Here is a 25,164-nt window from a genome sequence, read left to right as displayed (position 1 = left end):
TGGGGGGGTATTCCGGGCAGGAGGGGCTGGGCATCCCTCCTGCCGTGTTTGTTCGGAGGGGTGGGGGGACTGGCGGCCGCTAAACTTAGTGCAGCAGGAGATTCCTTGCTGCGATAAGCTTAGCGGCCGCATCTACAACAACTCAATTCTCTAACCGGCATCTGTAACATGGACGTTTGTTAGAGAATCGGGTTTACTTTTGGCAGCCTTAGACCCGATTCTATATAGGACACCTGTTGGCTTCTGAGACCTGGGCCTAAATGTCTTTATGATAGGCTCTGCATGTAAAGCGCCAGAAAAAAATGAGTACTAAGCGCTATTATATAGAGCACTCTAAGGCCCTCTTTTACTAAATTTTGGTAGAGGTTTCTACTGCGGCCCAGGGCACTAAATGCTCTGACGCTGCTCCGATGCTCATAGGAATTAGGTGTCATTTATAGAAAAGTATTAACATCTGGATCTGGAAAGGCTTGATTGACCATTCACCTCCGCCCCCACCCCCACATCCCATTCTTGAACTGGTAACATTTATTAACACTCAACAAAAAAAACCCAACACTTTAGATGGTGAAACTAGGCCACAACTCTGTTTATTGGAACCATAAAGATAACCATACAGCAAAACATCAGACCCAAGCTACCATAAAAACATACTTTTAAACTTAACTTCCCATTTTACCCCACCATCTTCAGCTAGGGCCTCGGGGTGGCATGAGCCTCCATGCCCCTTTACCAGTGACCAGAGCTAATGGCGCTCATTCTCCAAGCTTGTACCCTCTAACCACTCATCACTGGATGAGCCTCCCAACACTCAGGACGCCACTACGGCGACATCCCAAAAGCCCTTGAAGTCCAAAGAACCACCCTCAGAAGGGAGGGAGAGAAAGCCGCCTCTGAGGATCAGGAACACCCTGAGTCTTGGAGGTCCCGACTTAAATACCCCCTCCCCAGAACCTTCTAGATCTCATCGAATCAATCAATTTGACCAGCCGAGGCTGGAAGAAGAGCTCTACCCCACTGACTGACCCATCTATCCCTACTATTCCTCTTCTCCTCCCTCTTTTCTAGAGCTAATCCCAGCGGACATTCAATGTGGACCTTCCAGTCCTGTATTAATTCTGCCCATCGAGACTAGTTCTCAGGCTTCCTTTTACAAAGCCATGCTAGTTGCTGCCGCGCAGCAACAGCCCCGAAGCCCTTTAAAACTCTATGGGCTTCAGGGCCATTAGCGCAGCGCAGCCGCTAGCGCGGCTTTGTAAAAGAGGCCATTAGTGTCAGGATCTATTACTTCCTTTAGCCAACCATGGTATAAATCCTTAAATTTAAATTAGGCATAGAAACCCCTTTTTCTGTAACACCATAGAAACGCCCCAATCCTTTTCAAGTAAAAAGTACAAATGGACCATGGTGCCTCAATATGCACATGTAAATTTAAATTAATACCACTTAGCACTGATGATTGAATTATTAGGGCCCAATTATTGGTGTTAATTGGCTGGTTATTCAATGAAATTGTGCACGCAAACTGTGCATGAAATTCTAAGCACCATATATAGAATTGGGGAGGAGGGGGAATGTGTATATTTACAGAATAGTACTGAGGTGGGATTTTGACATGTACATGCATATGTGAACACATACAGTACCTGTATATATGTCACTAGCCTAAACATTCTATATATGCCACTGGAAAAACTATACTAGAAATGCGTGATGTAATCAGCATTTATTATGCTCCTTATTACTGTATCAACCTTTCAGAGCCTCAGCGGGGCCACCACACACTCAAATCATTATCATAGTGTGTGGCTTTATGCTCCAAATCGTCACTGGATCAATTATAATACTACTTTTTATTTTTAGCTTATTTATCAATTAATAATTATGTACTAAAAGAGTACTTAGCTGAATGGTCTCGCCTTGTACAGGGATAGATACACCAACATGTTTCACCCATTGGACTTTAATAGGTTTTTTCAAGGCTACTATTCCCTATCATGCTTTAAGCCATTCCAACAGACCACAGCTTAGCACGATTTTATAAACCATGCTTAAAGTTAGATGTGGTTAATAGAACATACAGTACATGGTCAGCCCCATGACTAAAATTTAGGTGCAACCAATTAAAACCTGATCTAAATGGCCACGCCTAAATTCTGTGCGGATTGGGTGTAATTTATAGGAATACCTATGGTCCGTCCTTGCCCTCCCATGGCCATGTCCCCTTTTAAGATCTATGCATTAGAATACACTTAGAAAGTTGTTGTGCATATAAATTCTAATTAGTGCCGATAATTGCTTATTAGTAGCCAGTTATCTCTGCTGGTTGGCTTGTTAAACAAGTTGCATGTGCAGTTTGGCCAAGTGGCCAAATCTGAGTGTGCAACTGTAGTCACCATATATAGAATCTGGGGGAAGGTATGATAAATATTAGCATCTATATTGTAGAATTGGCCCATGTTTCTCTACCTAGCTGGATTTTTAAGCATTAAATTGAATTCATGTACTTGAACTGCTTTCCTCTGGCTTCATAGTATCTGCACAGACAGGCCTAAAAAAACAAAGGAACTAAAGGGGTTGATTAGTTCTGGTACTTTTGGCACATGGAACCTTTTCTGATTAATGAATACCATTTATGGGCAAATTCTATAAGAAGCACCTAAATAAATAAGGACATAAGTGGAACGAGGTTGAAGAAATGAATGAGTAGAACAAATATGACAAACATTGCACTGGCTGAGCTGGGGTTTGAACTGGCTCCAGCCTGTGACCCTTGGGACTACAGGGTGGGCGCTCTGACTGCTGAACCACAACAGGGGTCCCCGTAGATGTAGTGCATTCAACAGACTTTATCATTGCCGAGGCTCGGAGGCAATTGTTATTTTTACCTTTCCCTCATAATAAAACCTTGCCCCCGAGTTCACAGAAGATGTACAATGAGGTTTGTAATCCATGAACAATGGTGAGTGCCTTTACACCCTCCAATGCCATTCTGTAAATTAAATTGGCTCTAAGCAAACAAGTCAGGTTATTCTTTGAAGTGGGTGGGAGCAAAACTACGCACATATTTGACTGTTTGTAAGAACCATCTCCCATTATGCCTTTTTAATCCCCTAATACAACCACTCCCTGTAATATGGTATGCTATAAAGAAGTCAAAAGGAGACATAGCAAATGTTATAAGTAATTCTCAGAAAGAAACTAAGATGTGACATCATTCAGCACATTAACCTCGGCCAAAGGTATATTTTGCTCTAATGTTAAGCACATGAGTGTCCAATCTTGGCCTCAAGAGCCTCAATCAAGTTGGGTTTTTCAGGATTTCTCCAATGAATTTGCATGAGATTATTTGCATGCACTGCCTCCACTGTAAACATATAGATCTCATGCATATTCATTGTGGAGATCCTGAAAATTTGACTTAGCGAGGGACAAGGTTGATCACCCTCTAGTTTAGCTTATCTACTGAATCCCCTGCTATGTATAAATGTCACCACATGCCATTGGCCAGCATTGATTAAATTAGCCAGCTCAGATCTAAGTTCCTAATTAGAATGAATACATTACATTACATTTCTAGACTGCAAAATTTTGTGGATCGATGCGGTTCACAAAAATAGAAACGATTGGACATTCCCAGTGAACTACATAGTAAACATCAATCCAATTCTCTAAAAATTGAACAAAACAAGAATGATTTTAGTAACTTTCTGTAATGTATATAAGAGCAAGACCTTCTAAATAGAGTGTAACTTCTTATCCCAGCTAGCTGCCTGAAAAGCCAAAAGGCGTTGCTGGAACTTCTTATAAACGCAACCTCGAACTGGGGGGGGAGAAACAAATAAAGCAGTATTATGTAGTGGACGGTTTGATGTAAAGTAAATAATTCTAACAAGTACTTGACCGTGCTTGACCGTTTAAGGTTTTATAACTGAATGTTCCCAGTTTAAACATCACATGGGCCTCAAATGGAAGCCAATGGAGCTCTCTGTAATAAAACGTGATATGATCTGATGGTTTTAAGTCAAAGATCAAAAGTACTGCAACATTCTGCATTCTTCGTAGTCTAAGTACATTTGTACAATATCCAGCAATGTGAACTGAATTGCAGTAATCCAAAGTACTGAGTATCAAAGACTGAACAAGCAATCTAAATGCAGTGAAGAGAAGGAGAGGGCACTTGCTAAAGTTAGAAGGGAAAAGATTCCGTACTAACATAAGGAAGTTCTTCTTCACTCAGAGTGATAGAAACCTGGAACTTTCTTCCGGAGGTTGTTATAGGTGAGAGCACCCTTCAGGGATTCAATACAAGGTTGGATAAATTCCTACTAGAACAGAATATACGCAAGTAAGGCTAGACTCAAATAGGGCACTGGTCTTTGACCTAAGGGCCGCTGCGTGAGCGGATTTCTGGGCATGGTGGACCACTGGTCTGACCCAGCAGCAGCAAATCTTATATTCTTATGTTCAATTTTAAATCACAGTACAGTAGAGTCTTGCTTCTCTGACCTTCACTTATCTGATTGTCTGGTATACCCAGTATACCTTTGTTGACATCACAGCGTCATCACTGAGATGTGCACAACTTTCTCTTTCTCTTTTCTGGCACTGCATTGAGTCAAAAGACAGCAGTGCTAAGTAAGATTCTTGGGCACATTGAGCTTTTAAACTCATTACGGTTTCTTCTTTTGCATTTATTTTTTATTATTCTTAGATTACTTTTCACTTAAAACTGAGCCAACCACACTTATGTACTTGCTTTCTGTATAATAGTAAGTCAAAAGAGAAATAGGTTGTACTGTCTGTAGAGCAAGAAACTTGAAGCTTTAAAAAGAATAGACAAAAATGCGACAAATTGCATCCGAATTTGGAGTGGGGAGAATAACTGTTAATATGTTATCAACTGCAAAAGGCAACAACTGTGCCTCTAATTAAGAATTAAACACTAGAGGGCCTTTTTACTAAACTGAATCAAAAGTGGCCTTAGTGCATCCTTACCGCAGGTCTTTCCTATGCTCCAAGGCCATATATGCTGTGAGCAGAAATAGACTAATTTTCCTATTTCTGGAGTTAATGTGGCCATGCACTAATTACACAATTATTGTTTGGCCATTAAAAATATTACTGTATGAGTCTTTACCATCACCCATTTTGTAGGTAGTATGGGGGAAATTCTGTAAATGGTGTCTAAAAAGATAGGTGCCTATATCTCTTGTCAATCACACTTAGGCATCTATTAAGAATCACACTTAACTTAAAATCTAGGCACCTGTAATGTAGGCCAGGGTTTTAAAGGCCTATATTATAGATGTCTAAGTCCTTTAGAGAATTGCACCTAGCAACCTCTATGTCCTTCTTTGCCTCTAAACATTTGGAGTTAGGCACCACTAGACACCATGCGATAAGTGCCTGTCTTTTGTAGAATCACGCCTAAGAAGATAGGTGCCTATTATCCAATTAATTTTATTTTTATCAATAATGAGCTTGTTAAAGCTCATAATTGAAGCTAATTTACTAATTAAGTTAGGGCCTGCTCCTTCTTCCTCTATAATACTAGCAAAATCTGACCTCTCCTCTCTGAGAACACTACCAAAACCCTTATCCATGCACTCATTACCTCACACTTTGATTACTGCAACTCACTACTTTGGGGTCTTCTGCTCAGCCATCTTTTCTTCAATTTGTTCAAAATTCAGCTGCACCACTCACATTCCATGAGAGCTGTTTTACTCATGTTACCCTTCTTCTAAAGTCACTTCATTGGCTCCCCATCCATTTCTGAATACAATTCAAACTCCTCTTACTGACTTACAAATGCATTTACTCGACAGCCCCTCATTATCTCTCTTCACTTATCTCCCCCTATGTTCCTCCACTCAGCCAGTAGGTCACTCCTATCCAGTGGTGTACCAAGGGGGGGCAGTCCGCCCCGGGTGCAGCCTTAGGGGGATGCACAGCCGGCCAGATCCCAAAAATTCTACCGGGCCGATCAGTCTGCCTCTCCCTGACGTCAATTCTGCCATCGTAGAGGAAGTTCAGGCCAGCCAATCACTGCCTAGCTGGGAGGAACTTCGTCTCCGATGGCAGAATTGACGTCGGGGAGAGGAATTCTGGTTGGCCCGACGCAGGGAATACGCGGGGTAGGAAAGCTTGGGGCGGCAGCGGCTTTGGGGCATGTTACCCGATGGCAGTGACTTGAGAGGGCTGTTCACCGAGCTCCCTGCGCTAAAAACTGCTATTGTGCTTTAGTAAAAAGGGAGGGGGGGCTATTTGTCAATTTTTGTATGGTTGTTACTGAGGTGACAACAGTGCATAGAATCATCTGCCTTGACCTCTTTGAAAAAACCCCAGAATAGGAATGATAATTAACATTTTCTCAGCGTACAGTGTGCTTTGTGTTTTAAAAATTTTTTTATTGTTGATAGATCATTTTGACTTGATCATTTTAAAAGTAGCTCGCAAGCCCAAAAAGTGTGGGCACCCCTGAGCCAGAGCGTTGAAGCTGCATGTTTCTGCCGTAAAGGTCATCTCTGACGCAACCAGAAGTTGCATCAGAGACGACCTTTACGGCATCCATATGCAACTACAACGCTCCGGCTGCTGTAAGAAGGCAGTTAAGACATCGCCGGCCACAGGGCAGGGAGGTTTGTCGGACCGGGCCTGTTGTCCGGGCTGGGGGGGGGGAGAAAGCGCCACGAAGGTAAGGGGCAGAGAGGGAGAAAGGAAGAAAAGGTGGGGTGGAGAGGAAAACAAGTTAAAACAGAGGGTGGAGAAGGACGCTGAAAGCACATGGGGAAGACAGAGTGAGAAGAAGATGCTGAATGGAAATGGGGAACAGAGAGTGGGGAGAAGATGCTGACGGGAAATGAGGAACAGAGAGTGGGGAGAAGATGCTGCAGGAAAATGGGGAAGAGAGAGTGGGGAGAAGACGCTGAAGGGAAGAAGTCAGAGATGCCAGACTATGAGAGGAGCGGAGGGAAGAAAATGGGTGCCAGACCAATTTGGAAGGAGGGAGAAAATGAGAAGCTTAGTAACAGAGCAAATGGAAGATGCAGAGAGAAGAGAGACAGTGGATGGAAGGAAGAGAGTAACAAAAAGATGAGGAAAGCAGAAACCAGAGAAGACAAAGGTAGAACAAAAATTTTCTATTTATTTATTGCTTTAGGAGACATGTGTCACTGTTTCTGTGGTGTTGCATTGTATGCAGAGTCCAGCTTCTTGCTGAACCTGGGACCGGCGTTTGTCAGTACGCCTCGCACTTAACCCCTACCACCTAATATTGGGGGGGCCACTAACAAAACTGACAGGGACCATCTATTAAATGTCAAAATGTACAGCATCCCCATTCTTTTATGTCATGTCTGACTGTTCAAGTTAGACTGTAAGCTCTTCTGAACGGGGACAGTCTATTAAATGTCAAAATGTACAGCGCTGTGTACGCCTTTCAGCACTATAGAAGTGATAAATAGTAGTAGTAGTGGCCTATTTATTTAGGCACATCTTATTGAATTTCTCCCTCAGAGCTCCCACACTAACCCCAGGCTAATCAGTTGTTGTACAGCAGTGCCCCATGCTGATTTGTGTTGCCATGCCAACTCTCCACTCACAAACACACCCCCTTCCCAGAAAATAAAAATGTTTTTAGTATGCGATGTGAGTGCACAAATTGCCAAATTTACCACAGGATGTCTCAGCATGTCCCATGGTAACCCTTTTTAAGCAGCAGTGAGCATGCGTTAGTACTTACCACAGCTTAGTAAAAGGATCTCTAGGAAAACAGTGAGAAAATTTGAATATGAGAAAGTGATGAAGGTTTACACAGCAAAGAAGCAAAGGCATGCCAATATCAGGCCCTATATTAAACTAAACTAAACTAAACCTTAAGTTTATATACCGCATCATCTCCACGGATGTTGTTGAGCTCGGCACGGTTTACAAGAACTTAAAATATAGGAAGAGAAGGAAAAAAAGGTTTACATGAACTTATATATAGAAGAGAAGAGTAAGAGGGGATAGAATTACATTTTAGTGAAAAGCCAGGTTTTCAGTTGCTTGCAGAATAATTGGAGGGAGCCCAGGTTCCGCAGCGTGGTAGTAAGGTCGTTCCAAAGACCTGTGATTCTGAAGAGAAGGGATTTTCCCAGTTTGCCTACATAGCGAATACCGTGTAGAGAGGGGAAGGATAATTTATACCTTTGGGCGAGTCTGGTAGAGTCAGGACTCGAGGAGTTATAAAATAGTGGGATTAAGGGAGGAAGGATGCCGTGAATGATCTTAAAAGCCAGGCAGGAGATTTAAAATGGATTCTGCAAATCACTGGGAGCCAGTGAAGTTTGGCTAGGAGTGGGGAGACATGGTCAGACTTGCGTTTTGCAAAGATCAACTTGACTGCAGTATTCTGGATTAGCTGGAGTCTTTGAAGACTTTTTTTTTGATAGGCTTAAGTAGATGGCATTGCAGAAGTCTAATTTGGAGAGGATAATGGATTGGACAAGAATGGCGATATGTTGTTGGCGAAAATAGGATCTTACTTTCCTCAGCATGTGGAGGCTGAAAAAGCATGATTTAGCCAAGGAGTTGAGGTAGTCATTGAAGGAGAGAGAAGAATCGATAATGATGCCAAGGACCTTGCTTGAGAACTGAAGCTGCAGTGCAGCGCCTGAGGGTAGTGCGAAGAGGGTGGGCAGGTGTTCTAATTTTGGGCCGAGCCAGAGTAATTTTGTTTTTGATTCATTCAATTTCATCTGTACCGAGAAGGACCAGGAATGGAGTATCATTATGCAAGCTGTAATGTTCTCGTGGAGGTTGGTGAGGTTCTGGTCTGTCTCAAGGAGGACAAGGATGTCATCAGCGTTTGTGTAGATTGTTTCAAGGAGGGATAATTGGAGGAGTTTCAGGGAGGACGTATTAAAGAGAATAGGGGATAGGGGTGATTCCTGAGGGACACCGCAAGATATTGTCCAAGGAATGGACATGGTGCCATTTGTGTTGACAGTGTAGGAGCGAGAGTGTAGGAAGTTTGAGAACCACTTTAGGACGGTGGATTCAATTCCTATCTCGGAAAGTTGATAAAGTAGTATGTCGTGGTGGACAACATCAAAAGCTGCAGAGAGATCGAATTGTAATAGGACAGCAAATTTGTTACAAGAATGTAGTTGTTGCACCTTAGAAATTAAGGAAACTAGGAGGGATTCGATGCTGAAGCTGGGTCTGAAGCCATATTGGTAGGGATGGAGGATGGAGAATCTCTCTAGGTAAGAAGAGAGCTGGGTGGCGACTATGGCCTCTAGCAGTTTAGTTAGAAGAGGGATATTTGCTATGGGACTGTATTGCAAGAGAAAGCATTTAAAATCAGAATTTAGATGTTTATGCAATACGAACCTTTAAATTTTGAGTTCTGGATGTCTAAAATATGAATAGTGCTTCTTATGTGATTAAATTATGGAGAAGAATTATAAACATTTTTGAAGTCAATCCAGACCATAAAAAGATTTGGGTTTTATGCAGCCTGCCAGATCCTTATGATGGGTTTTGGCACTATAAATATCAAATTATTCTCCAGGAACCTAGGCTATTCAGAGGTATTTAGGCAGGATGTGGGTATTTCCAAGCAAAGCAGCCTTCAATAGTTGACAATTGGAGATTCTGTCAATGCTCGGAATGTTCAGATGTTGTTCCAAGTCTTTTGATATTGCAGTTGTGATCCCTGTTATAATTGGAGCAAGTTTTTCCCAGTCATTCAATTTCAATATTCAAGTCTTGATATTTTGTGATCCTCCCAATTGTAGTTATAATGTACTTTTTATCTTTTTATCCATACTTATTTTAGTTTATATTGTGTTTTCCTTATTCATTAGTTTTAATGCTTGTATTAGTTACTTAGAATTTTATTACGTATGATATTATTATATTGTATGCCAAGTACCTATTGTGTAAACCGCTATGAACTGCTGGTTAGGCGGTATATAAAAATAAATTATAAATTATTATTATTATTAATTTTTCTTCAGAATGATTGTCTATGATCCATACTAGCTTCTTTTCAGCCATAATAATATTGGCTTGGGTAGATTTTTGGACTTGTAGGAGGTATATAAGAAATTAAAATAAACAAATATTGACTGAATCCTGAAAACCCAGAAAATTTGGCTTGTTCATTTTCCATCACATTTTTAATGTGTAGTGCTATTAGATGTTTTCTTTGATCCTAGTCAACTGACAACCTTCTTGTCAGCTGCTCGCCTGAAAAAAGGAGTGGATACATGAAGCACTCGTAGATTTTGATTTCCTGTCTCAGCCAATAACCGAAAATCTTTATCCTTATCTCTTTGTTATTATCTCGCTGATTCTACATCTTGGTTCTTATTGAGGACTTGAGTTATAGTTAAGCTATATTAAGTTATACCGAATTAGTGGATTAGTAGGATATAATTTATACTGTTCTTTATTTGTTGCTTAACTTTATCTTTATCTTGATTGTAATTGAAAATTGATAAATAAATAAAAAATAAAATAAAATAATGCTGCTTGTGAGGAAGCTGTGACGAATCCTCCCTACACAAGTAGCATTATTCCTATAAGGTAGGATTTGGCAACCTGTGGTATAAGAATCTGCTGATCGTTGAATCTCACAGGCAATCACGGTGTGGAAAAAGGTGAACTTTTACCACACTTTGATGACCCCCCCTTTAACTCCACTCATAAATATTTACAAAGGAATAACAAAATTGTAGTGCCATTGTCTGTGGAAATGATGAAAGTATTGACGTCCTCCCCATGTATATGACACCCTTTGTTTGATACACCGGAGAGAATTAGGAGAAAAATGGAAAAAGATGTTGGGGAAGGTGAGGGAGAGAGATAGAAAGCATATCATGGCACAATACTAAAATGCTTTAATTCAGAGACTGCTTTAGTTTAGAGACTGGACATAGCATGCCGAGTACAGGCTTTTCTGTTACCAGTGAAGCAAAGAGAAGTATCTGATACTGGTCAAGATTTAATGTCTGGAAAACAAGACACTGAGGATGTGGCACTCATAACATAACAGTAGGCTTTAGCTAAGGGCTCATTTTACGAAGCTGCATTAGCAGCTTTATAGCACACAGCTTTATAGTGTACGTTAACCCCTGCGCTAGCCGAAAAACTACCGCCTGCTCAAGAGGAGGCGGTAGCGGCTAGTGCGGCTGGCAAATTAGCGCGCGCTATTACTCGCGTTAAACCGCTAACGCAGCTTCGTAAAAGGAGCCCTAAAAGTCATAAACATAGAAACAGAACATGATGGCAAATAAAGGCCAAATGGCCCATCTAGTCTGCCCATCCCACTTGCCTATCCCAGGCACTTTTGAATCCAGGCTAGTGGTCAAAATGACCTGATAATATCAAACTGTTCCCTTTACAATGCTTGGGAAGCAAAACATATCTGTTTATAAGAACTAACATATTTTTCACTTATAAAGTTAGGGGAAAATATTGCTGAGCTTATAGTTATGAGAAACCATGTGATTGTAACTGACAGAAGTACTTTGCTGAAGTATACAATTTGTAATTGGATGGCATTTTTTGAGCTTGTAATTTGATTGGAGATTGTGTTAACCATGTTTACTGATCACAACCCCAGACTACAAAACCTTCAGAAAAGAAATAAAAAACCCGGCTAGTCAAGAAATCCTTAAAGACAAACTAACACAGCAAGAATCATCTCAATTCCCAATAACAACCCACTCCACTCCATAATATCACGGGAAATATCCAGATAACTCCTTATGTATTCCTAAATGTCCAAATAACTCCTTATGTAATCCGCCTTGAACTGCAAGGTAATGGCGGAATAGAAATCACTAATAATAATAATAATAACAGCTTATATACCGCAATACTGTGAAGTTCTATGCGGTTTACAAAGATTAAGCAAAGGTACAAATTGATTGACTTTAAGAGGGGAGGAAGAAAGAGGGTTAATAGGACAGGAAATCCATTTTTGAGGAGAGAGTGATCAATAGAACAAGTTAATCGCTATAGAGGGGAGAGAGAAGAGAGGATCAGTTGTCTAGATACTTTAGGAACAGGTAATGAATGAGATTATGTCAGGATATCAATAAAAGAGGTAATCCCAAGGGTCTGGGGTGACTTTTAGTTAGAACACTGCTATTTAGGAGTTTCCTAAGAGCTCCTAATAAGGCCTTATTTGACTTGAACATATCTGTGTGTGGCTGTTATTCCTTGGTGTTTCTTGGAACTTGGAAGAAAAGTGCCGAGAGTTATCCAGAGAGTCTCCTGTTCCAAACAGAAGTATGTTGCAGCTTTTTAATGCACTGTATATTACAGCATTTCCCTAAAATTTCAGGAATATTTCTTTATTTCTGATATATATATGATGCATTTTATCTAACTGAATAATGAAAATTTTGTCCACATTTATATCTATTTCAGGTTTATTTCCTTTGGTTTCATGCGAAGGATATCATCCAGTCTTTCAAAACGCTTGAAAGGTAAATGATTTTCATATTTTAAAATGAAAGGAAAAATACAACTTAGTTTGCAACAGTGTTTAACTATTAGCGAAGTACATTTCTGTTATTTTCCACAATAACCCCCTTTTACTAAGCCGCAGTAGAGGTTTCTATTACGGCCCGGTCTGCTAAAGGCTCCAATGCTGCTCTGATGAGGTTGAGAAGGCTGAGAAGAATAGGTAAGCCACAAAACAAAGCCACAAACTTTCACACACAAACTTACTCACACCAACACCTCTACTTTTCCACTCTTAAGTCCACATAGCTTCACACACCAGCCCCACAGCCTCCCATCACATAAAATAACAAAAACCTTAACCTTTCTTTCTCAGAATCATATTTTTCACCTCCCCAGGCCAATTATAAGAACATAAGAATAGCCTTACTGGATCAGACCAGTGGTCCATCTATCCCATTAGCCTGTCCTCACGGTACCCAATCCAGGTCACTAGGACTTGGCAAAACCCACAAAAGTAGCAACATTCCATGCTATAATCCTTCTCCCAACACTTACTCCCCATCCCCCTTTCTCCCCATCAACTACCACACAAATCACAGAATCCATACCTCTTTATCCAGACTCACTACCCTGGGGCTCTGTCTTAGGACCTCTTATTTTCTCTCTCTACACCTTTTCCTTGGTGACCTGATCTCCTCCCATGGCTTCTAGTATCACCTATATGCTGATGACTCCTAGATCTACCTCTCTACACCTGAAATTTCACTTAAAGTCCAAGAAAAAGTCTCTGCCTGTTTGGCTGACATTGCTGCCTGGGTGTCCTGCCGTCATCTGAAAGTAAACATGTCTAAGACTGAGCTGCCCCTCTTTCCTCCTAAATCCTCTGCTCTTCTCCCTCTGTTCTCTATCTCTGTAGATAATACTGTCATCATTCCAGTCTCCTCTGTTTGCAACCTTGGAGTCGTCTTCGATTCCGACGTCTCATTTTCTACCAACATCCAACAAACTGCTAAGGCCTATCTCTTCTATCTCTACAACATCTCCAAAATTTGCCCTTTCTTCTCTGAGCACACTACCTGGACCCTTGTCCTCACTCTTGTAACCTAACATTTAGATTACTGCAATCTACTTCTAACTGGTCTCCCACAGTATCACCTCTCCCACCTGCAATCTGTTCAAATCTCTGCTGCATGACTCTACCAACCTCGCTACACTCATGTCACCCCTCTCCTTAAATCACTTCACTGGCTCCCTATCCACCTTCAGATATAGTTCAAGCTCCTATTGCTGACTTACAAGTGTGTTCATTCTGCTGCCCTTCAATATATCTTCTCTATTCTCTCTCCTTTTATATCTCCCAGGGAGGAAGAGATGCAGCTTGGTATTGTAGAAGTTGATAGAAGGAGAAATATTGGGCATGGGGCTGGTGGGGAGGGACAAAAGATGCTGTACAGGGGCCAGGGAATGAGAGGGAGAAATGTTGAACTTGGCAGTAAAGGGGATGAGAGAGATGTGCTCTGGATCCCCCCTCTCTCTCTCTTTTCCCACTCCCTTTGCAGCAAGGGAGGGAATATATACAAGCAAAAAAGAAAGTTGCACATGGGGGTAGAGGAGAGAGAGGAAGAAATGAAGAAGACAGGAAAGCAGAAAAAAAGAGAAACTGGAACTGACTTGATGGAAAAATAAATTCCCATATAACAATGGTATAAAAAACACATTTTATTTTGAATTTATTGATAATACAATACGTTTGCTTTGGGAAATGTGTATAGCTAAGTCTCTGTATTGTGTTGAACAGTAAAGAAATGCATTTTTGGATTTCTCCTGTGTTCTGCATTTGTGAAAGAGACACGGTTTCTTAATATTGTGCAGGATCGATTTATACTGCTCTAGTTTGTTTAGTTTTCCTTTATGTGTATTGATGTTTTAGTGCCTGCCAAAATGCTTATGGTGATGCCTTTTCCTAGGTAGGCTCTTGATGTGTGACTCATAGAAATTACTGTTATGATTGTAGACCTGCACTGTTGGTCCTGCTATGCCAGGTACTAGATTTTGATCACATCTTTCTTAATAGCTCAAGGCAAGTTACTTTCAGATACAGTAGGTATTTTTCTGACCATGGAGGGCTTATAATCTAAGTTGTCCAAGAACTCAAGGAGCAGCAGTGACATTTGAATCCTAGCTTTCTTGGTTCTCAGGGAGGAGAGGCTGGAGAGCATGGGGGAGCTATAGATGGTTGGGTTATGTACTTTTACCAGCAGATGGAGACTGAGAAGAATTGACTTCTAAAAAAAACCCTGCAAACCTTTACTTGGGCTCCAAAACACCTTAAATCAGATTTCTGATGTGTAAAAATCTTATTTTTAATAAACTGACATGTTCCAGCATTTTGCATATAAATTGATCTCAGCTAAGGCCATCACACTTATCAGCAACCTCTCAGAACCCCTATACAGTATGTGGAGAGCCATAATTGAAAGAAATGCCTATGTCTGATTTGAACAATTCAAAACAATGTAAAGGCACTAATGTTTCACAGTCCAGTAATTATGAATAATCCACAACTGTAGAAATGTTCAAATCACACAATGTTCCTCAGAATGCCACACGATGAAATTGTGTGGTAGCCATCCTCAGTGGAACTTTTTATAGTGTGATATTATGAACGAATGTGCAACAATTTGCATTGCATAGAATAATAATTTATAAAGTGTCTGTGCTTATTTATAAAACTTAATAAATAATAAGAAATCTTATCAATGCATAATGATAACTTAGCTTTTAAACCGGATATGCCTGTTCCCCACCAATGCGTTTCAAAAATTTCATCAGGGTCGGGGATAGAGTAGGCTGCAAAAAAATAAATAAAAGTATCAGCAAACCAGTAAACAAATCATAAACCAGTAAAGAATAATAAATGAGTCAAGCATACAGTATATTTACCAAAGCTTTATCCGGATTTTTAGTAAAACGCTAATCTTCAGTATTACTCGCCAGGTCTGCAATATGGCCGCGGCGTTCAGAGTGGAGCAGATATAGACATTCCCCCTTACATGTGACCCAGCATGACCAATGAACTAACAAGTAATCAAAACTCAAAAAACTGAATAAACTCTAAATGGGAACGCTAACACAGTGCAAGCTATCACTGCTAAATTTGATGCAATAATCTGAACGTTCCTGGATGTGTTGTCTGAGTACCTGACCAGAAATGTTCTGTTTCCTCAATTAATGCAAGGATCCTTTTGTGAGACCCTGAAATCCTCTCTACTGGAATCCAGATTCCATATCTCCGTTCATATAGGAATGAACATGGTTTCTGTGCTGTATATTGAACTTACTGTAGTTGCATCCAAGTAACATGAAATGCCTGGGAAAGGAGAAAAACATGGTTTCACTAGAGGCAGGTCTTGCCAGACAAATTTGATCAATTTCTTTGACTGGGTGACCAGAGAGCAGGATAGAGGGAGAGTGCAAGATGTGATGTATTTAGATTTTAGCTCCACACAGACGTCTAATAAATAAACTGAGTGCACTTGGTAGGAGCTAGAAGGATGCTTGGACAGTAGGGAAAAGGAGGTATTGATGCCCCTGTATATGACTCTGGTGAGACCTCATTTATAATATTTTATGCTAATCTGGAGACTGCACCTTCTTTTTTTTAATAAATATTTTATTAATTTTCCAAAAAACATGACAATGCAATATACGTTTAACAATCAAAGAGGGATTGGACGAGTTCCTAAAGGGTAAGGGAATCCAGGGGTACAATTAGAGGGTTACTATACAAGACAAAATGCTTGAGTAATAGATCACTACAGGTCATTGACCTGGGGGGCCGCCGCGGGAGCGGAGTGCTGGGCATGATGGACCTATGGTCTGACTCGGCAGAGGCAATGCTTATGTGCTTATGTGCTTATAATATAGCTCAAAACACATTTTCATCTTATAAATATATTCATACAGTGTCTTCACCCCACCCACCCTTCCATTAAGTAATCAATAAATCAATTGAGAATTATGAATATAAATTTTACTTTCAAAATCTTTATCTTATAAAACTAAAGTATTCCCTCCCTCCCCCCACCCACCCTGGATGTGCATAGAAGTATGCCAAACTAAATAATTCACTCCAATTATACTGCATTAATAAAAGATGTCAATGGTTCCCAAACCAACTTAAATATATGACCATGACCTAATAAATCTGCATTCAGTTTCTCATTCTTATATGTGGAGTAGAGAATGACACGGTGACAAAATTCATCACCGTCCCCGTCCCCGCGGATAACTGCGGGAAACCATCTTCATGTCATTCTTTAAGGAGAAAGGGAAGAATCAGAGTATGAATGGCCACAACCACTGACCCACAAGCTTTGCTTTGAAGAATGCTGGTGTAGAAGGACTGAGGTTGAAATAGACACTAGAAAATGACATGGGATTATTTTCTATGGGAGGTTTAACATGCAACAATGTTCCGCATATGACTAGCTCATATGTTAATGGGAGTGAACATTCAAGTATTGCATTAATCTGTCCCCATATTGACTTCCAAAAACTGAGAATCAATGGACAAAAGAACAACATATAATCCAACGTCCCTATGTCTAGATGACAGTGGCAGCATCTATTTGATTTTGAATTGTCTAACTTTTGTAAATTAACAGGGGTCCAGAAAGATCTGTGTAACAGGAAAAACCAAGTTTGTCTTATTGATGCTGATGCTGTACATCTCATTCTCCAAGTCCAAATTCGTGGCCATCGAGTCACAGAAATATACAGTTTTATCTTGATGCTCCAAATGTCTCTAAGACTGTTTTTTGGTTTCTTATTCATAAATTCAGATATTAATTTATACCATCTGGCGGCCTGATGCCCTAAAAATCTGTCTGGAAGCATAAGATCTGCAAGCTATAATGAGTTTTTAAGTTTCGCCATTCAGGGAACCCACTCTGAATGGCCTGCTTCAACTGCAACCACCTATAATTTTGAGATTTTGAAATACCAAATGATTGTTGCAGTTGTAAAAAAATCAAGCAGTTTCCCATTAGATATAACATCATCTAATGTACGAATGCCTGCCTGCCTGCATCCAATGTTTCCAGTAGATCCCAGAACCGCCTATTTAAATCTTGGAGTTTACCCATAAAGATTGACAAGTGGAATTCTCTACTGGAACATCTGTTAATTTATTAATAAATTTCAAAGTTTTCCAAGTATCAAGTAACATTCTATTGTCCTTAGCATATCTAGGTAGTTTGATACTCAGTACATGAAACAGTCGCAATAGGGACATAATTTGCCATTCCAAATATAACCAATCTGGGAGATTTTCTATGAGCTCAGGGAGGATCCAATACATACCCTGATGCATTATATAGGCTTGATGGCACCTATAGAAATTTGGGAAATTTATCCCACCCGCCAAATTGATTTTTGTAGAGATACTAAAGCAATTCTTGCAGTTTTACCCAGCCAAATAAATTTAGTCAGAATACTATTTAATTTCTTATAAAAGGACCCCTGAAAGTACACAGGCAACATACCCATTTGGTAACAAACCACAGGCAAATCATCATCTTAACTGTTTGCACTCTCCCCCACCAAGACAGATGTAAGGGGTTCCATTGCTCACACATTTCTGTAACCTTCAGCAATAAGGATTTTTCATTTACTTTCATCGATTCTTCTAACGGTTTTTGTATCCAAACACCCAAATATTTTATACCCTCTTCCTTCTAAAGAAAAGGGAACCCATCAAATAAACCTTTTTGGCAATGTACATTTAATGGAAGTACTTCCGACTTACTCCAATTTATTTTATACCCCCAAAATATGCCAAATTGATCAATTAAATCCAGTAAATGCGGGATAGAAGTTTCAGGATTCCTCAAATGAAGCAAAATATCATCTGCATACGCAGAGACTTTATATTTACGACCTGCATAAGAAATACCCTGTATCTCCTTTGCCTGTTGAATAGCCAATAACAAAGATTCCAGTACAATGTCAAAAAGCAAAGGAGATAACGGACACCCTTGTCTAACTCCCCTCTCCAGACTAAAACTTTCTGAAAAAGTGTTATTAATATATAATCTGGCAGAAAGGGAGCTATAATGGTTTGAATCATTTGTATAAATCCCGAACCAATACCAAACCAATCCATTGCTTGATACATAAAGGTCCATTCCACCCGATCAAAAGCCTTCTCTGCATCCAAGGATACAGATAAGGCTGGATCTTCCATAGCTTTTGTTAAATTTAACATATGAAAAGCCAATCTGGTGTTGTTCGAAGAATGTCTTTGAGCAATGAACCCCGTTTGGTGCATACCGATTATATAAGGGAGAGCCTTGGCCAAGTGTAAAGCCATCTACTTTAATTAAAGAAATAGGCCTGTAATTTGAAACCAACATGGGATCTTTATTTGGCTTTGGCAAAACAATAGTTAAAGATTCCGCCATAGTACCTGTAATGCAACTTTTAATCAGTTGAACCTGATATAAATTTAATAGATGAGGTAATAGGGTAATTTGAAATGATTTGTAAAACTCTACAGCGAACCCATCACCACTCTAAGGGACTTCAACGCTGCTTGTAGTTCTTTCATTGATAGAGTTCCTTTTATATGCTCGGGAATTTTAGGCCTCCTAATCAATATTTATACTATGGAGGAAAGGCAAAGAAGGGAGATATGATAGAGATATTTAAATATATCTAAGTGGCATGAATGTGCCTGAGGCGAAACTCTTCCAGTTGAAAGAAAGCTCAGGAATGAGGGGTCATTGGATGAAAATAAAAGAGGATAAGAAACCTCAGAAAATACTTTTTCACAGAAAGGGTAATGGATACATGGAACAGCCTCCTGGTGGAGGTGGTGGAGATGAAAACTGTATCTGAATTCAAGAAAGCTAGATACAAGTACATTGGATCTCCAAGGGAGAGGAAGGGATAGTCTTTATTTGCCTTAATTTTTCTCTGTTTCCCTATGTATTGAATATTCTGGAGTATAAAAACGAACCTGTCTGAACTTCTGGATGGAGTTTATAGCAAAGTAGGTATTTGCCAAATCAAGTACAGAAAAATACTTATTATCTGGGGTGATGGAGCTTAAATGTCCAGAGCAGAGGCAATTATAGAAGCCACAGCTCTGATACCCTTGCTAAATTCATCAGCAATTCGTAATTAAGCATCAATATATGCCACCATCTGTTTTAGTTGGCCAGAGAAGTGAGCTAAAAAGTTATTGAACACATCCATGAAATCAAGAGATAATACTCTGCACAGGTGACACAAACTTTAATTAACCACTACAACCAGTGGTATTTGCCTACTTCCTACCATATCCTATTTACGATCCTCCTCATAGCCCATCAGGTTTACTATTCAGGACTATTGATTTTTCTTTTTAGTTTCTTATTAATGTACAAGTCCTTCTACTTCCTAAGATCATCACAACAAAACCTTCTGGTAGTTCGATCTTACAAGTTCATTTACTTCAGGGGTGTCCAATGTCGGTCCTCGAGGGCCGCAATCCAGTCGGGTTTTCAGGATTTCCCCAATGAATATGCATGAGATCTATTTGCATTCACTGCTTTCAATGCATATTCATTGGGGAAATCCTGAAAACCCGACTGGATTGCGGCCCTCGAGGACCGACATTGGACACCCCTGATTTACTTGTACTATACATATGAATTCTGTTTTAGCACTGAAGCTCCCCAACAATCTACCAATGTATATTCACACTTAAACAGCATTCAATAAAAGAACTGAAAACTAAACACTCTTATCTAATGTCCAAGGTACATTAGCTAGAGTGTGAGCCTACCAGGACAGATAGGGAAAAGTGCTTGAATAACTAAATGTAACTGCTTAGTATGCAAATGGTATATAAAGATTAAAATAAATAATACTACCCATCTTCACATAGCTTGTCAGTGTACTAGTAAAACATACACATAACAATGCAAAACTTAACAATAGTAATACTCACAAATAATCAATAGTACAATGAAAACTAATATGGAACACAATTTCCAAAGGTTTTCTCAAATAAGAAAGTGTTCAGCCTTCTGTGAAAGCTCAGGAATGAGATTTCCTACTGAATGCTGTGGAAGTCATGTTACTCTACTTTTGAAGGTAATTGTATAGAAATAGTAAATGAGTGTAAATAAAACAAAACATAAATGAAATAAGGAGATACCTTTTAATTGGACTAACAATGCAGTTTTTTATTAGCTTTTGAAGATAAGTTGCCTTCTTCAGATCAGAAATAAGCAAATGACAAATATTGGAATATTTAAGTGAAACTTAAAAGCATTCCAATGGCAATTTCACAGGAGGAAGGAAGGGGTGGGTAAAGTGAGAGAGCTGGGTGAGTGAGAGACAGAGAGAGCTGAATGGGCGATAAGAAAGTGAAAAAGCAGTATAATTTTATGGTTTGTAATGTGATAGAAAACCATGATCTTTGTTAAGTCTTGTCTGGTGGGTGTCAAAATATTTTATAGTTTTAATTTCAAAGGTCTTACATTCCTGGATTGTCTTAAAATTTCCTTTTAATGCACAAACCCCCACCCCCCCCCGCACAAGAAAAGTTTAATAAATTTTTTGCACTAAGAAATGAAAGTACCATATTTTGTCTAATGGAGCGAATCCATCCCCCGTAACTGTTTTTAATCACAGCAGGGCCCCTCCCATACCTGGTCCCGCGCTCCTGCCTGAATGGCTGCCGTCAGTTCTCGATTATTATTTAGGTATTGTATTATTTAGCACTTTTTGCATTATCACATTAATGATGGTTAGGGCCCAGGATGTATCACACGTTACCCTTCTTTGGGTTTTCCGGTAACAACTTTGTGATAGATTATTGATTTATCCCCATGTGTGAGTTGTGATTACTGAGGGCCCTCCGTCTAACACTAAATTATTTAACAGTTGAAGTTTTAACATATCTCACTGTTATCAGTGCACACACTGTAAGGAGAGATCTTTTTTATTGTCTCTTTTCCAACCTAGACAGGGGGATGGGAATTGTAAATTGTTTTTTTCTGTGTGGTAATAATCAAGGCAGTTTACATATTTTAGACAGGTACTTATTTTGTCCCTGGGGCAATGAAGTCTTAAGTGATTTGCCCAGAGTCACAAGGAGCTGCAGTGGGAATTGAACTCAGGGTGCTAAGGCACCTGCTCTAACTGCTAGGCCACTCCTCGTGTCAACTTTGAAAAGCATCTGCAGAGTGGGTCAGATGTTACCCGCTCACTCACTGATCTTTTCTACAGACCTGACACTTAGAGGGATGTCATCAATGTGTGCTACTGTTAAGATGGGTTATCTTAGCAGAAGGTCCCTGTGATAAAATAATCCGTTTTAACAATAGCACACAGTGATAAATTCCCCCCTTAATGGACTCCTTGAATTCAGGTACCAAGTAGTTATGTTATTTTCTCGTGGACAGTTGTAATAATCATCTCTGTTAAATATCTCTGTTTCATTAGGTTTGGACTGATTCATGCTGTGTTTACGAACTTACTCCTCTGGGCTAATGGAATACTGACAGAGTCAAAGCATCAGCTAAATGAACATAAGGAGAGATTATTCACTCTTGGTTATGCAAACATAACAATTGGTAAGCTACTGTATGCAACTAACAGCATATATTCTCTCAGGGTTTCCACAGCTGGCATCGTGCTTGTTGCAGGTTTCTGGTTCTCACTACATCTTGTCAGGTAGAAACCGATGTTTCAGCCAATATGCTGTGGCTTTCTTCAGGGTATGCAGTGGGAATGGACAATGAGCAATTCACAAGAGCCAGCGTTATGAGTCAAAGCCTTGTTTATTTTAATCTAGGATGTACAGTAACATGGACCCGACCCATGTTACTGTACGTCCTGGATCAAAATAAACAAGGCTTTGACTCATACCGCTGGCTCTTGTGGATTGCTCATTGTCCATTCCCACTGCTTTCTCTGCTGTTTGGTGTTTGTGGGATCTTGTCCTGTTGGACTCTTCTTGTGGTGCTTTCTTCAGGGTATGCTACAGCATGATGGCTGAAACGTTGGTTTCTACCTGACAAGACACAGTGAGACCCGGAAACCTGCAACAAATAATAGCATATAAGCAGTGGCATAGTGAGGGTGAGTGGTGCCTGGGGCGGTAGCGCCCCTTGCCCACCCTCTTCTTCGCCCCCCCCCCGCTCCTTCCTGACTCCCATTGCTGTGCGCTTGCACTCCCTTCCCCCATACCTCTTTCATTTTCCCATCATGAGCAGCATCACAAACTTGCTGCCCATGCTGTTTCGGCTCTCCCTCTGAAGTCACTTCCTAGGCGAGGGATCCAGCAGTGATGTCAAAGAGAGCTCATGCTGGGAAAAAGAGGAATGAGGGGCAGTGGAGGGGGATGTCAGGAAAAAGCAGGGGGAGGAGAGGAGAGCGGGAGCTGGCGCCACACCAAGATGGTACCCGGGGCGGACCACCCCTTTACTATGCCACTGCATAGAGGATCTTCTTCTATATCAGCAATCTAGGCTATGAGGGAATAACTCTATATGCAGCTGCTTAGCTTTATGTGGCAGATACTCATGTCAATTGCCACATAACCATATAAATGGCCTCGTCTAGAATGCCAGCTATTGGGAACATATGTATCATGTTCTTATGGCACTTACTTTGTTGATGAGCAAGTTCACGCGCAATATGTTGGCAGAGCATACAAACACATGCAGAACATTTAATATTCTATCACTTATGAGTGTTCTAGCTCAGTGTTTCCCAGGTCAGTTCCGGAATACCCCCTTGCCAGTCAGGTTTTCAGGATACCCACAATGAATGTGCATGAACTTGCCTCCATATGCATGAATATGCATGAACATTGCCTCCATGACTTGGGAAACAATGTACTAGCTAACATCTGGGCATTGGTATTTATACCAGCTGTTGCACTGGTGTAAGTGATTGCTCCATAAATGTCAGTGCATTTTCTGCTACTTGTGCTAGTATTCTATTAACCAGGTCCTCTGAACACACGCAGCCAGTCAGCATTTCAGGATGCCTTGATGAGTATACGTGAGATAAATTTGCATACAGTTGAGACAGTGGATGTGAATTTATGGTGCAAATTTATCTCATTCATATTTATCATATCTTGGAAAGCAGACTGACTTGGTGTGTTTCAGGGACAGGGTTGAGACCTCCTACTCTAAAGAAAAGTAGGCACCAACATCTCTGTATAGAATAGCCTTGAAATAGGCACCTGTATACCTTCTTATTCTAGGCTCAATGTTGTAGAACTACCCAATACCCCCAGATTCTATATACTACCCAAAGTTGGGCACCCAAATTTGGGTGCAGATCTGAGATCCACATGCAAACTGATAATTAGTTACCATAATAAGCCTTTAATAATAAATTATTGACATAATTTGGCTCTAATTTGAGCTTACATTTGGATCTCCTACAAACTATTAATTTTTTTATTTTAAAAATTTATATACCGTTTAAACTAAATGGTTTACAGGGTATTTATAATACTGTATGCCCAAAGGCCTTAATTATATAAATGGCGCCAGCCATTAGGCACCTAGATCAGCCTGCCTACCGAGTTTGGTGCCCAACTTAATTAATTTTAATTGGCTTAATTAGTGTGGTAATTAAAAGTGCCATTAAAAACTGATTAAAAAGAATTTTAGAAAATGTAATTTTCAGATAGGCGCTTAACCTGGTAGGTACCATATAGGCATCTACACCGAGGCTCCTACCCAAAAAGTGAGCTTGGTTATGGGGCGGAGTTTGCTTGAGGATTGCCTTAGGTGCTGGTAAATAAGGCCAAGAAAACTCTGGCCTAATATACTTGCGCCTAACATTGTGATGCCTACCAGTGCCTAAGTTGATTTAGGCTCTGCTAGGTGCAATTCTACAAACGGAGCCTAAATTTGATTGACATGTGGTAGGCACCATTTTTCTAGGCATCTACCAATTTAGGCACTGTTCATAGAATCAGATCCAAAGTGTCTTGCACACTTCCTAAAAAGGGGGTGTGGCTATGGGAGGGGCATCGAAGGGTCGGGGGTGTTCTAAAATTTGGGCACCGTGTTATAGAATTCTAAGGTTATGCATCCAACTTGCATGCCAGGATTTATGCCAGGTTTCAGTAGGCACAAGTCCTCATTCCCAATGCTGGCCGTGGCAATCAGTCCTAACTGTGTTGCAGTGGTTAAAGCTACAATTTCAGTACCCTGGGGTTTGGGGTTCAAACCCATGCTGCTCCTTGTGACCTTGGGCAAGTCACTTAATTGCCCCATTCCCCCAGGTACATTAGATAGATTGTGAGCCCGCCGGGACAGACAGGGAAAAATGCTTAACTACCTGAATAAATTCATGTAAACTGTTCTTAGCTCCCTGGGGAAAACAGTATAGAAAATTGAACAAATAAATAAATAAGTGGTATTCTATTCAGAGTGCTTGACAGGGAGTGCCTTTTATAGAATACGAGTTTAATGCAGATCTTTCCAATGCCTAACTTTGGGCACCATTTACTGAATTCGGCCCATAATGTGTTCAGTTTAATGCAAGAGCAATCAAGGCAACTTTTAAATTTTTGTTAATGCCCTTCCTGGAACATTTCCCTCCCCTCCCCCTTTTATAAAACCGTAGCATGGTTTTTAATGCTGGCCACGACGGTAACAGCTCCGACGC

At 40.3% G+C, this 25,164-nt stretch overlaps 1 protein-coding gene across 1 annotated transcript in view; it reads left to right on the top strand.

Annotated features, from left to right (window-relative positions):
* OTOP1 (otopetrin 1) overlaps nt 1–25,164 on the top strand; it is a 60,003-nt gene that overhangs the window by 9,529 nt on the left and 25,310 nt on the right. Inside the window, exons 3-4 of the mRNA XM_033959489.1 lie at nt 12,433–12,491; nt 21,970–22,100. Coding sequence (XP_033815380.1) covers nt 12,433–12,491; nt 21,970–22,100 — 190 coding nt within the window. The remainder of the gene's footprint in view (nt 1–12,432; nt 12,492–21,969; nt 22,101–25,164) is intronic.

The sequence above is a fragment of the Geotrypetes seraphini genome, chromosome 1, assembly GCF_902459505.1.
Source record: "Geotrypetes seraphini chromosome 1, aGeoSer1.1, whole genome shotgun sequence".
Classification (NCBI taxonomy): Eukaryota; Metazoa; Chordata; class Amphibia; order Gymnophiona; family Dermophiidae; genus Geotrypetes; species Geotrypetes seraphini.
This window is presented reverse-complemented; position numbering and strand designations above follow the sequence as displayed.